This window comes from Cynara cardunculus (genome assembly GCF_001531365.2).
Source record: "Cynara cardunculus var. scolymus isolate 2C chromosome LG 11, CcrdV1, whole genome shotgun sequence".
Taxonomy (NCBI): domain Eukaryota; kingdom Viridiplantae; phylum Streptophyta; class Magnoliopsida; order Asterales; family Asteraceae; genus Cynara; species Cynara cardunculus.
In genome coordinates, this window is record NC_037538.1 from 8,296,900 (window position 1) to 8,310,805 (window position 13,906).

The 13,906-nt window shown below is 36.1% G+C and overlaps 1 protein-coding gene across 4 annotated transcripts in view; it reads left to right on the plus strand.

The window, feature by feature from the left end:
* Positions 1-12,379, plus strand: part of LOC112520852 (BEACH domain-containing protein C2-like) — a 37,420-nt gene extending 25,041 nt beyond the window's left edge. For 2 of the 4 annotated variants that reach the window (XM_025129468.1, XM_025129469.1), the window contains exons 24-32: positions 945-1,094; positions 1,879-1,963; positions 2,077-2,197; positions 3,069-3,165; positions 3,247-3,360; positions 4,867-5,236; positions 6,221-6,996; positions 8,003-8,125; positions 12,004-12,379. In XM_025129468.1, coding sequence (XP_024985236.1) covers positions 945-1,094; positions 1,879-1,963; positions 2,077-2,197; positions 3,069-3,165; positions 3,247-3,360; positions 4,867-5,236; positions 6,221-6,996; positions 8,003-8,125; positions 12,004-12,078 — 1,911 coding nt within the window. In that variant the 3' untranslated portion in view covers positions 12,079-12,379. Of the gene's footprint in view, positions 1-944; positions 1,095-1,878; positions 1,964-2,076; positions 2,198-3,068; positions 3,166-3,246; positions 3,361-4,866; positions 5,237-6,220; positions 6,997-8,002; positions 8,126-8,241; positions 8,463-12,003 lie in introns of those variants that run through there. The other 2 variants (XM_025129470.1, XM_025129471.1) reach the window with 2 other exon arrangements.
* The last annotated feature ends 1,527 nt before the right edge of the window (positions 12,380-13,906 follow it).

Sequence of the window (13,906 nt, forward strand, 5' to 3'; positions counted from 1 at the left end):
AAGCATATATATATATATATATATATATATAGAGAGAGAGAGAGAGGGAGGATCAAACGAGAACGGTACCTATTTAAAAGAACACGAAAACGGGCGAATCACATGTGATTTTACACTAACATCACATACAAAATCACGTGATTCAAGCGACTTTACCCGGCAACCTAAAGACAACGCAGCCACAAGTGCCCGGACACTTTTTTACCATTAATGTAAAATCACATGTGATTTTGCACGTGATTTGTCCGTTTTCGTGTTCTTTTAAATTGGTACTGATCTCGTTTGATCCTGCCTCTATATATATATGTATGTATACATGTGTATATACAGTCAGCATACATATGTGGATTTTGCTTGGCCTCATAATTGATTAATAAGAATTCATTCATTTAACAAGGTTAAATGGAATTTTGGATTCTAGTTGAATATGTTATGGCAGGAAAAATATTTGTTCGGCCCTTCTACTATCAACTAGCATATTTTTTTCACCAATCACTTTGCTCACCATTCCTACTTCCTGATAAAATCTCACTTTTAAAGGCATTTGACCTAAAAGAGCCTTAACCATAACATCCTTTAAACAAGGCTAAATCACACTTTTCACTAGCCCGGGTCTTCATTGAAACATCCGCTTTACTCTTTAGGGTAGAGGTCAGATGTGTGTACATCTCCCCCCACCCCCCAAACCTGACCCACCCTCCAGGTGCGGTATACCGGGATCTTTTTGTTTGGTTTAAATAACGGTAAACTGGTCATATTACTTTTTGTCCAGAAAGTTATGGTGGCTAACGCCAAACCTATTCACACAATAATAATGAGGTCAAACAAATATTTTTTCCTTCTTTTGGATGGCTAGTTTTTGTGCTGCAATCTTCAGTTATGGTTTAACTAAATAGCTTTCAAAGTCTGTTTTTAATGGCATTGTTTCCCCTTTGCATATACAGGTATTGTATTATCTCATGCGAGTGGAGCCATTTACTACTCTTTCAATTCAATTACAAGGTGGCAAGTTTGACCATGCTGACAGAATGTTTTCAGATATTTCTGCTACATGGAATGGTGTTCTAGAGGACATGAGTGATGTGAAGGAACTGGTATGAGTGTATAACAGAACTAAAAAAAATTATCATGTGTTTTTTGTGAGAGCTTGACTTACTTTTCAAAATTATCTAGCTCACTTTTTGACCAAGACATTTGGACATCTTATGTGTGGGTATAGTTTCAACTAATTATGTTTCTGACGGTTTGTTTTCTACTTCTAATCCTTTCTAAAACCAAACAAAACGAACCAAGTATAGGATGTATGTAGACCTTGCCTCTAGCCCAAGGTAGGAAGATTATATGCACTCTTCTCCTCTTTGTGTTCTTATTACGTCTCCTCGTCTCTCTATTTTCTTTTCCTTTCTTGTTTAATTTCTCTCAGTATTTTTAGGCTTTTTTTGTGCATGTGATTGTAGGATGTAGCATATCATTAGAGTTTGATAATCAAAAGCTTTGTTGGGTTAATTTTTGTAAGGATTTAAGTAGTTGAATAATCTTCCTATCATAAGTTATTTTGTCTTCTTTACTTAATGCAAATGCATAAGTATGTACATATAACCAAAGGGCCTTTGGCCTAGCGGTATCCGAGCCTTTGGTCTTCATGGGAGGTCAGGGGTTCAAACCTCACCAAAGCTGAGGAGGGTGTGTGAGTTTATTCGTTGCATTTGCCGTATATAAATATTATATACTTCAAAAGAAATTATATACGTATATGTCTCAATATTTTTGTGTGTGAACTTGTATGCACATTGATGTTTCCATAAATGTTCTTTATTTGTATAAACTCTTACGCCCACACCTTGCCATTCTATGTTTTTGCTTTTCTTTTCGTTTTAGGTTCCTGAGCTGTTTTACCTTCCAGAGCTATTATTGAATGAGAATTCAATTGATTTTGGTACCACACAACTTGGAGATAAGCTAGGTATGGACTATTGACTTTAATTAGTTTGATCGTAAATAAGTGCTTGATCATGTTTCTCTTTCAGGCAGAAGTTTAAAGGTTCTAATTTCTTTTAATCATTTTTACTTTTTCAGATTGTGTTAGGCTTCCTCCTTGGGCTGAAAACCCTGTTGATTTTGTGCATAAGCATCGGATGGCTCTTGAAAGTGAGCATGTCTCAGCACATTTGCATGAATGGATAGATCTCATATTCGGGTGAGCACTAATTTGTTGATTTTGTGGTAGTACCATCTATTACATTGTTTGGATGCTTTTAACATTGTGAAAGGTAGACATAAATCAATTTGGGCTATGTTCGGCTAACTAGTTGATAAACTAGTCATGTTTGGTAAAAAAATGGCTGATAAGCTATATGACAAAGTAAAATGACCTAAAAGGACATGTTGAAAAATTAATTGGAAAAATATTAGAGCCATAATTGGAAGAAGAAAAAAAGCCCTTGGTGGTTATTGAAGCACTACTTGAAGTAGCTTTTCAAAAAGCTAGCTTATAAGATAGCTTTATGGCTAACCCTAAGGAAGCTTTTTTAAGCTCAAAAAATAAGTAGCTTGTGGTTGCCATGCATGGCCTTAGATGCTACTCGTTTATGCCATTGTTCTCCATTTTGTGGATCCCATCCCAGTTTTGATAAATGGGACCCACAGCCACATATTCATTTAGGGGCTGTTTACTAAACGCTTACTCGGTAAGCACTTACCCGATCAGCTACCTTATCAGATAACATGGCAAAGGCCGAAAATCTTACCCGGTAAGAGATGATAAGGATGGAGAGTGTTACCCGGTATGTGAGGGTGACGACTTTTACCCGGTTAGTGCTTACCACGATTTTTTTTGCATACAATACTATTTTGATGAACTACAATCTTACCCGGTAAAGTAAGTTACAGTGTTGATTTTTATTGGTAAGCGCTTCCCGGGTAAGCGTTTGGGTAAACGGTCCCTTAGCCTTAGCCTTACCCTGTATAAAACAAATGTAAATGTTGAATGTCAAATATCTAAACAAGTAGATCCTAAACATCTACTCTAGACAACGTGGCATTTACATCGATTTCTTGTATAATATTAGGTATAAGCAACGAGGAAAAGAAGCTATTTCAGCAAACAATGTATTCTTCTACATCACCTATGAAGGGACTGTGGATATAGACAAAATTGTGGATCCGGTAAATCTTGGTAGTCAATTAATTAATCTTTATATGTTGGTTTTCTATTTCTTGATCCTTCTAAATACATATTGTCAAAAGGTTCAACAACGTGCTATGCAAGATCAAATTGCTTACTTTGGACAAACCCCGTCACAACTTTTAACGACACCTCACATAAAGAAGATGCCACTTTCAGATGTTCTTCATATGCAGGTATCTTTTTAATTAATGTCACTAATATAATTTCTCTGCCCTCTTATGGTCCGAGGGACATACACTGGGTTGGCCCTTGTATTGTACTATTCAGTAAGGGGTTGTGTGGTTGATTTTCCATTAAGTCCTGTATGGATAAAGTTGTCTTTGTAGATTAATTTGTCTGTATAGATTAGGAAAGTTTTTGTTTTGGAGTTCTTTTTCATGGACGGAGTAAGCTTAATTTTAATTGGGGGCACGGGTCCGGAAATTTGTTGGCTTTCTGCATAAAGCTCCCCCTAGAAGCTTATTGAATAATCTGCTTTCTATAACATTAAGCCACTACCAAACAGTCATCTATAGTTGACCAGTTAAGCTGTGAGTCTCATTAGGCTCATTAAGTAGCTAACAAACATGCCCTAAATTTCTTTGGCTGTTGTGCCCCATGGTCGACTATTTTTACCCACAAATCCTATTATCTGGGGGTAAAAGGAAATGAATTGATCAGTTCACCGTTACTAAAAGGATGTCACCATCAATGTTTATCAAGCGCATTTGTGTCAAATAATGTCAGTCTTTCAATAGAAGTAGGACTGGTCTGTAAATGGTGATTAAAACTACGGTAGCCAAGTAAATGATTTTAGTAGTAGAGTTACCGAAATTATATTTCTCCCGGAGTCTGAAAAGGTCTTGCATAAGCAGTGTCAGCTTTGTTTTGTGGTACCTTTATTTTCCTGATTATGAGTCTAAACCCTGTTAATCTGTTGATTTGTCAAATAAATCAAACTAGAAAAACCCAGTATGGCAGTATCCCAGGGGGTCCCACTAGAGACGGACCTATAAACAAGTGGTGGCACCATTTTACTATAAGAAACAAATATAGGGATATTTTTCACAAAATCATCATCAATCTGTTGGTTAGTTCATTGCTTTTCATATGTGAGGTCCTGTATTCAAGTCTTTTATTGCAATTTTTTTCAGAAACATAATAAATCTGAAATTAAAAGCTGAAAACCAAGAAAATGACACTAACAGAATTCGAACTCGGGTCTAGGGTAGAAGAAGCCTTGCAACCAACTCTACCAAGGGAAACTTGTGTCATCATTGTAGTTACAAAATATATACGGTGGCACAATAAATTGATACAATGGCACGTTTTACGACCTTATAATTTTTTACTCTATGACGGAGGGACGAAGCCATGGCCCATGCCACCACATGCACCACCTGGATCCGTCCCTGGTCCCCCCCCCCCCCCCCCCCCCCCCCCNGCGCGCGCCGGGGTGGGGTGGGGTGGGGGGGAATGCAGACCTGATCTCGTATTAAATATTCAGGAGGGAAATCTTTGTATACTAATGATATCAGTATATTAAATATTCACCACCCACCCACAAAGGGTGCACCGAGGCTCTCTCCTAAAACGCTTGTGGTTGGAATGTATCGCCATTAAGGATCCATCCTAAAACGCTTATGTATATTTCTATGAATCTAATATGCAAACTTATCATGAGTATTTTTGCATGTCAGACCATCTTCCGAAATCCCAAAGAAGTCAAAGCATATAGTGTTTCATCTCCGGAACGCTGCAATCTACCTGCTTCAGCCATTCGGGCATCTTCAGATTCTCTTCTAATCGTTGATATGGATGCTCCGGCAGCACATATTGCACAACACAAATGGCAACCAAATACACCCGATGGCCAAGGAACACCGTTCCTGTTTCAACATGCAAAGGCTAACACAAGCTCGAGTGGTGGAAGTTTCATGCGTATGTTCAAAGGACCATCAGGATCCAGCTCAGAGGAATCGCAATATCCTCAGGCTCTTGCATATGCAGCTCCAGGACTTAGGAGCTCTTCCATAGTCTCCATCACATGTGACAACGAAATTATCACGGGTAAGAATTTTCCCTAATAGTATATCGATCTCATTTTGAATATTGTTCTGTTCCATCAAAGGGTCATTGGCCCAGCAGTACCTGGGTTATATGTAGATCCCAGCCTCCTCAAAGGTCAAGGGTTCAAACCTCACTGAAGGTGGGTTGCGTGCGTCAGTATTTGCCGTATATAAATATTATTTATTATAAAAATATTATTTTGTTCCTAAATGATGTCCTTCCACTATTCTAAAAATGGTCATTGTGTTAGATTTTATAGGTCAAATGGGATTAAGGTCCTGCTTGTTAGAAGCTTAATGAGCTTAATGTGACTCACAACTTATTCAGTCAGCTATACATGACTGTTTGGTAATAGCTTAATGATATAGAAAGTAGCTTATTCAATAAGCTTATTGGGGGAAGCTTTATGCAGAAAGCCAAGTTTTTTTCCAAACAGACCCCTCACTGTTAAAAAACATGCTCTTCCATCTATGAAAAAAACTCTCCCAAACAAAAACCTTCTCAATTTATACAAGATAGATTAATCAATACAGACAACTTTATCCATACAGGACTTGATGGAAAACCAACAAAAAAGCCCCTAACTTCTACATGAAAATTGATATAGATCTAAACCCTTGGAGTAGCTCAACTGGTCATGCCTTGGGTTTGCTCCTCATTGGTCTCTAGTTGGGGTCCCCTTAGGGCCACCGGAGGTTTTCCCTAAAAAATGAAAGGGATTTATTAGAAATCTCATTACCTATTTGTAATCCAACCCAAACTGATTAACATTTGTCTTTTTTGGGATGTCCCAAAATTAATGCAATATTTCTCTTTCGGTGAAGTTTCAGACCAAAATTTCAGTTCAGTCGCTAGTAATCATTACAAAATATTGATAGCATTGATTACGTCTACATGATTACTCCGTTTTGCCAATATTATGGGATATCTTGATAATTGTGTTTTTCCTCCTCATCTCACTTCGAATTTTTCGATCCCAACCAGGTGGACATGTGGACAACAGTGTTCGGCTAATATCACCTGATGGTGCAAAAACCATGGAGATAGCTCGAGGTCATTCAGCACCTGTGACATGTATGTCTCTCTCACCCGATAGCAACTATCTCGTGACTGGTTCCCGAGACACAATGGTTCTAGTCTGGAGGATACATCAATCAGCCACTCCTCAAACAAGCAGCATATCGGAATTTCCCTCTAACGCAGGAACACCAACTTCAGCTGGCACTAATACTATAAATAGCTTGCCGGATAAGAATCGGAAACGACGAATTGAGGGTCCCATACAGGTTATCCGGGGCCATTTTGGAGAAGTTTTGAGCTGTTGTGTTGATTCAGATCTTGGAGTTGTTGCTTCGTGCTCTGAATCTTCAGACGTTTTGCTTCATTCAGTGAGCAGGGGTAGATTGCTCAGAAGGCTTGATGGTGTAAAGGCACATATGGTCTGCCTTTCACCGGGTGGTGTCGTGATTACTTATAATCGGTCGTTGTACACTCTCTCGACTCATACGCTTAACGGGATGTTGATTTCTCGAGCACATCTTTCATTCTCGTCTACCGTAAGTTGCATGGAGGTTTCTTCAGATGGACGAAGTCTCTTGATTGGACTGAATTCGTGTTCAGAAAACAACGATGTCAGCAGAATGAAGTCCAAAACGCAAGAAACTGAAGGCGGTGAGCCTGAATCGAAAGAAAATGAGGAAATGGAAAGATTGGATATTTCATCTCCTTCGATCTGCTTCCTTGATCTGCACACTCTTAAGGTATTCATTTACAAGTTATAATCTGATGAAATCAAAAAACACTAGATTTCAAGTTCAAAATTGATAGGAATCTTGCGAACTTCTTCAGAAAAAGAAAAAGTCTCCAAGTATATTTCACCTTACACGTTATTCATCATACACAAACACTGATGTTGGTGTTATAATATGAAGCGTAATATGTTTGACCTAAGTTTCATTTCTTTATTGGAAAGAAAGGAAAACGACATAATTGGGATCTTTGATTATATTTTCACTCCCATATTATTGTGTCATAAGGGTGTGTTTGGTATGCAGAACAGGACAAAACAGAACAAAAACTTGTCATCCCACATCTGGTGCAATATTAGATTGAGTTTTTGTCCCATCAAAATAGGTGGAACAAAAATCAAAGATTGATAAATTACTAAACCACCCTTAGGGTCCGTTTGTTAGCAACTTAATGCAACTCATAGCTTATTTGGTCACTATTTGATGGTGGCTTAATGTTATAGAAAGTGGCTTATTCCGTAAGCTTTTAGGAGAGAGCTTTATGCAGAAAGCCAAGTTTGTTACAAACCTGCCCATCCCAATTGAAAAATACGCTCCTTCCATCTATGAAAAAACCCTCCAAACAAAAACCTTCCCAATCTATACAGACATATTAATCCACACAGACAGCTTTATCCATATAGGACTTGATGTAAAACCAGGCAAACAGCCCCTTAAAACCCTAAAATCTTGCACAATTCTTTCACCGTTTCAATCTTGTATGCGTACCAAACGCATCCTTACAGGGTTTACAGAACAACTCCTATCATTTTATGAACGATTATCGACTTTTTGAACCTTTGAACTTGGCTTTTTTTTGCAAACTAATTTTTGTGTGAAACCGCCTGAAAAACACTATTGTTCGGAGGAAAGGACGAGTATGGAAAAATTGTGAAATGTCAACCGTTCTTTTACACAAATGACTCACGGAATCAGTTTTTGTGTATCTATTTGCTAACACGCATATACACTCCGACAGGTATTTCACACATTGGAACTGAAAGAAGGCCAAGATATAACAACACTTGCAATGAACAAGGACAACACAAATCTCTTGGTTTCAACAGCTGACAAACAATTGATTGTGTTCACCGATCCTGCTGTAAGTTGACTAAACTATCCTTTTAGCTCAGTTAGTTATTCTCTAGTCCTATTTTCAAGCCACGACACTTTTTTTGCTTAGGACATGCATTATATGTTCTTTTCTTGTTGATTCAGCTTTTCAAGATATTAGTGAACTAAAACCAGGATTCTGAAAGGCAGGCCATGGCGTAAAACGCATCTCCGCCGCCACGATAAGGTCTATACCATTTGTGTAAGGCATAGCTCACGCCATGGCTCGCCGTGGTGTGCATTATGTCGTGGCTTTTTTCAAGAAAAAAATATTTTTTTTAAAATTAAAATTATTTTCTTTTTTGGCTTTTGTGTTTTTACACTTTCAACTCTAGGTTTTACACTTTACAGATTTACCTAATCAAATAACTCATAGTTTCATGGATTCACACACACACGCACGTTACTGACTTGCTGAGTTGTAAACCTTTGCAAATTCTATTTTGAATCTTTGCTCATCGAGTTTTTATTCCATATCTATATATATATATATATATATATAGAGAGAGAGAGAGAGAGGTGAGTTATTATGCAACCCTTTACATTTGTACAACCAATACAACTCAATCTCAACCGTCCATTTAATTTGATGAATGTGATTTCATAAAAGTTTAGATTGTTTTCTAATATAAAGTATTGATCATAATTAATGAACCCTAGTCATCTTCCATAAATATTCAAATCATAATAAATGAACTCTCATCATTTCCATAAATATCTCAATCGATTGGGTTGCATTGGTTGAACAAATGTGATGGGTTGCATTTGATACGTCCTCTCTCTCTCTCTCTCTCTCTCTCTGTCTCTCTCTCTCTCTCTCTATATATATATATATATATAGCCAAAGGTTATTTTGAGATAAGTAAATATTTGAGAAGTAAAGAAGTGATTCTGGCCCTTTATACGGTCAAGATCGGATTTGACTGGTCAATAATTGCGGTTATACGAAAAATAGAGAGGGTAGTTTCGTAACTTTTACAAATAGGTGGCAAACGGGTTCATATGTGAACCTATGTTATTCACATATGAACTATATGTTCATATGTGAACCGTGTAATTCACATATTAACTATTTTAACTGATTCACATATGAACCTGTGTGATTCACATATGAATTAATTAACTGATTCATATATGAAGCTGTGGGTTCATATATAAATCATTTAAATAGTTCACATGTGAACTAATTAACGGGTTCACATATGAACATATAGTTCATATGTGTATCATATGGGTTCGGATATGAACCTGTTTGTCGCCTATTTATAAAAGTTACGAAACTACCCCTCTATCTTCTGCATACCCATGCGAGGCCGGTGCTTCACGGTCAAAGCCGCAAACGTTGACCAGATGAAGAGCTAGGATCACTTCTTTACTTCTCAAATATTTACCACTTCTCAGATGAACCTTTCCATATATATATAGAGAGAGAGAGGGGGGGAGGAAGGCTCAAACGAGAACGCTAGTTATTGAAGAAAACTAGAAAATGTCGTTAATGTACAAATCACATGTGATTTTACATTAACATCAAAAAAATGGTAGTGGACAACTTTTGAACCTGTATGATCTTGTACGTGAATATATATATATATATATATATATATGTGTGTGTGTGTGTGAATCATGTATGATTTTGCACGTGAATCATCTATGATTTTGCACGTTAATCATATATGATTTTGTACATTAACGACTTTCTCTTGTTTTCTTAAATAGTTAGCGTTCTCGTTTGAACCTATATATATATATAGACTTGGGATCATGTGAGACCAGCCTGTTTTCGTGAGACCAACTTTTTACACTTGAAACTTCACAGCAAAATGCTGTGAAGGTAACCTTCACAGTGTTTTTGCTGTGAAGGTTTGACTTTTTTTAACCTTCACAGTGTTTTTGCTATGAAGTTTCAAGTGTAAAAATGTGGTCTCACGGGTCTCACGAAAACAAGCTGGTCTCACGTGAACCTAACCCTATATATATAGGGGTGGGTTCAAATAAAAACCACTCGAATTTGTAAAAACCGTGAAAACCTCATTCAACCAATCATTTTGTTCATTTTTTTGTAATTATGAGAGGTTGATTAACCATTTTTATTGTGGAGGGTGTTAATCATGGATATTATCATCTTTATTATTTTAATTTTAGAGAAATACATGAAACAGTTTCATTAAAATTTCATTAAATAGTATATGAAACAATTTCATAACCACATATGAAACTTCATCAAAAAAAGTATTATATGAAACAATTTCACAAGATTAACAATTTCATGAAAAAATTTCATAAGATTAACGATGGATGAAAGTAGTTTTTACGGTTTTTACAAATTGGAGTGGTTTTCATTTGATCGCTCCTATATATATATATATATATATATATAGAGAGAGAGAGAGAGAGAGAGAGGAGCGATCAAATAAAAACCGTACTCATTTGTAAAAACCGTACAAACCACCTTCATACGTCGATTTCATTGTTTAATCTTATGAAATTTTTTCATGATATTGTTTAATCTTGTGAAATTGTTTCATATAATACTTTTTTTGATGAATTTGTTTCATATATGGTTATGAAATTGTTTCATATAATATTTAATGAAACTGTTTCATGTATTTCTCTAAAATTAAAATAATGAAGATGATAATATCCATGATTAACACCCTCCACAATAAAAATGGTTAATCAACCTCTCATAATTACAAAAAAAATGAACAAAATGAAAAATTATGATTGGTTGAATAAGGTTTTCACGGTTTTTACAAATTGAGTGGTTTTTATTTGAACGCTCCCCTATATATTTATATATATTTGATTTTTCTTCTTCTAAAAAAAGGTAAATTGTTTAATATCATTATCTCATATAATAATAAATACACACACATATTTAACATAAAAATTTACGGTCTTATGTCACGCCTTGAAAAGCCTTCTAGGTAGGTTCAAACAAATAGATACTTGTACTTTAACCAAATATGAACAAAGAACCCTTGCTATCATGTGGGAAGGGGCACTAATAAAGTATTATTTCCTCGAGCCTAAAATAAATATCCACCTTTCTATTTTAGTCTGTCCCATAAATGTCCATTTTAAAAAAAATAAGTGCCTATTTTCCAATTCTACCATCAATTAGGAGATGGAAAAATTGGTCAGTCACTCTATTATTAAGGGTAAAATTGTCATTGAGTTAATTTGAAAAGTGTAATAATTACATATTTCTAAAACTGTATGCATTTTTCATTATGGAACATATATTTTGGGATGGTGGAGTATATCAATAAACCATACACTAAACAACTTACATTTATAGTAAACCAAAGGAAGCAAATAACCAACCCAGTATATCTCTCTCAGAAGTAACGTCCATGGGGTGGCAGACCTTTCCTCTATCCCAAAGAGTAGAGACCGTTTCCGATGTGAAAATTTGGATATTTACTACTAAAAACTTGCCCATTGATGGCATACCATCTTTGACGCTTCAAGATAACATGGTCAAGCTTTTGTGTCATCCGGATATGGTCTCGGTTCATTAATGTGATTTTGACAACTAGTCCCTCTGTCCGAAAATGAGTATCCACATTTCTATTTTAGTTTGTCCCAAAATAAATATCCACCGTCCAAATTAAGTACCTACTTTCCAATTTTACCCTAATAATGAGATGGAGAAATTCATAACTCCCTGAGGGTAAATTTGTCATTTAGTTAATTAAAAATGTAATAAATACACAATTCAAATCCATATCTTTTTCATTGTGGACATTTATTTTGGGACGTAGGGAGTATTTGAGTACTAATGTGTATGTTCAAGACTCGTCGTTATTTTTACTATAAGATCATGTAGTGTTGACTTTCTTTGACTTATGTCACTTCTTATAGCTGAGCTTGAAGGTGGTAGATCAGATGCTCAAGCTTGGTTGGGAAGGTGATGGGCTTAGTCCGTTCATGAAATAAAAACCTTGGCTCCGTCTTCGTGGTTCGGACCTCGTTGACCATGAGTCGAGTCAACAAGAGAAAAGACATTTTTTCAACGATTTCTTTTGTGGATGGGACCTGAGGCTGAGACACAGATTCAATTAGCAGGTGTTCTTGTGGTGTAACATATGTTTTTCTTCAGGTAGGAACAACTTTCGTATATATGAACTATACATCGATTGCAAGATATTAGATGTAAAATAGACGGTGAGTTATGCGGAATTCAGACTTTGGTGTTGTAAATTGTTGCCACCATGGAAGTGGCATTTGAGTTTTTGCACATTTTGCTCCAACTTTTGGAGGAGGTAAGAGGGTTTTACTGTGGTGGTTGACTGGTTGTGGGTGGTGGTGGACTGGCTGTGGGTGGTGGTGATGATACTTCGATTAGTTGATAATAATATTTGTGTTTTTTTATGTAAAACTAGATGCATTTGTGGAAGAAAGCTGAAATTCATTCAGTCTCTTGGCTTCAAACTTTGTTAAATGGAAGCAGTACGGCATTTGACTACGTCAGGGACCGATCAGGTTTGACCGGTCCTTGGTTTTGGTTTTGGTTTGAGCTGATATCTGTTTGTGTCGATCTTTTGTTTTAAAGGACAGTTGAGTGGGTATGTTGCTGCCCACCGATAAAGGTATGGGCGGGGTGTAATTAGAGATGGAAATGGGTCGGATAGGTGAGAAGCATAAGAAGGGATCTTTACCATTAGATGCACGTTAGGATGAGATACATGGAATTAATCCCTGTATCAAGCGTGATTAAGGGGTGGATTTGATATTAAAGGTGATCAATAGTCCAGATTCATTCTTACGCTTCTCAGCTTAACTCGTTTTCTTACACAATCTTTTGTTTGCACCCCCGACCCCATTTTTTGTCCCTCAACCTCGTTCTGCCTAATCCTTGACGGGTTCATGGTGGAAATCCCCGACAATTGTGGAGCTTATTAGGTACCCATTTAGGACAAATGAGTTTACTTTTTAAAACGAACAAATAAACCTTAAGTTTGTTTTATTTATGGTTTCAATTTTCTTACTGATTTCATCTTTGCGTCGAACGCTATTTAACTTTGTCTATTAAGTGAAACTGGTTCATGCACGTAGTAACATCTTTGTGGGGTTTTAACTTTTCACTTATAACTTGGATCGAGATTTGCTTTCAAGTTCCTTATTTTTTTTTAAGATCTACATACCGGAAATGGTCGGTGACTTATCGAACAAGCCCCAGGTTTTTCGATTATGAGTTGTGTATGCATGTACTAACATCTTTTTTTTATTATTATATACTTCATATATTCCAACACTCCTAACTTTTATTGAGGTTTAAGCTCTGGACCTCGTAGAGGCTTCCGAAGACTATTGGGTCAGCTACCCTTTGGTATTTTGTAACATCTGCATCGTTTTCACAATTTTTTATTTGGATTGAGATAATTTTTTGCAAATTGCTTCTTTTTTTGAGATCTGTTTGCTGACAAAATTTGATGATTTACTGAAGAAGCATCAAAAACTAATCGTATTTTATCAAATACGATTCTTAGAGCATCCACAACAGAGGTTCTTGTTGGGTTTTAAAAGAACCTCCATTATGAGACAGAGGTTCTTGTCCAATCGAATGTTTTTATTAGAACTCAAATGTTTAAACAAAAATCAGGGTTCATGTATATATTCCTTTTATGTTGTTTTTTATTTATTATTTTTATTGTTTCTTAATCATTTCTATTTTCTTTTAGTAAATCTACAAAGCATAAGTTAAAAATAATACAAAAAAGTATATAAATTAATTATTATATATATTGTTTTCTAATTTTGTTTT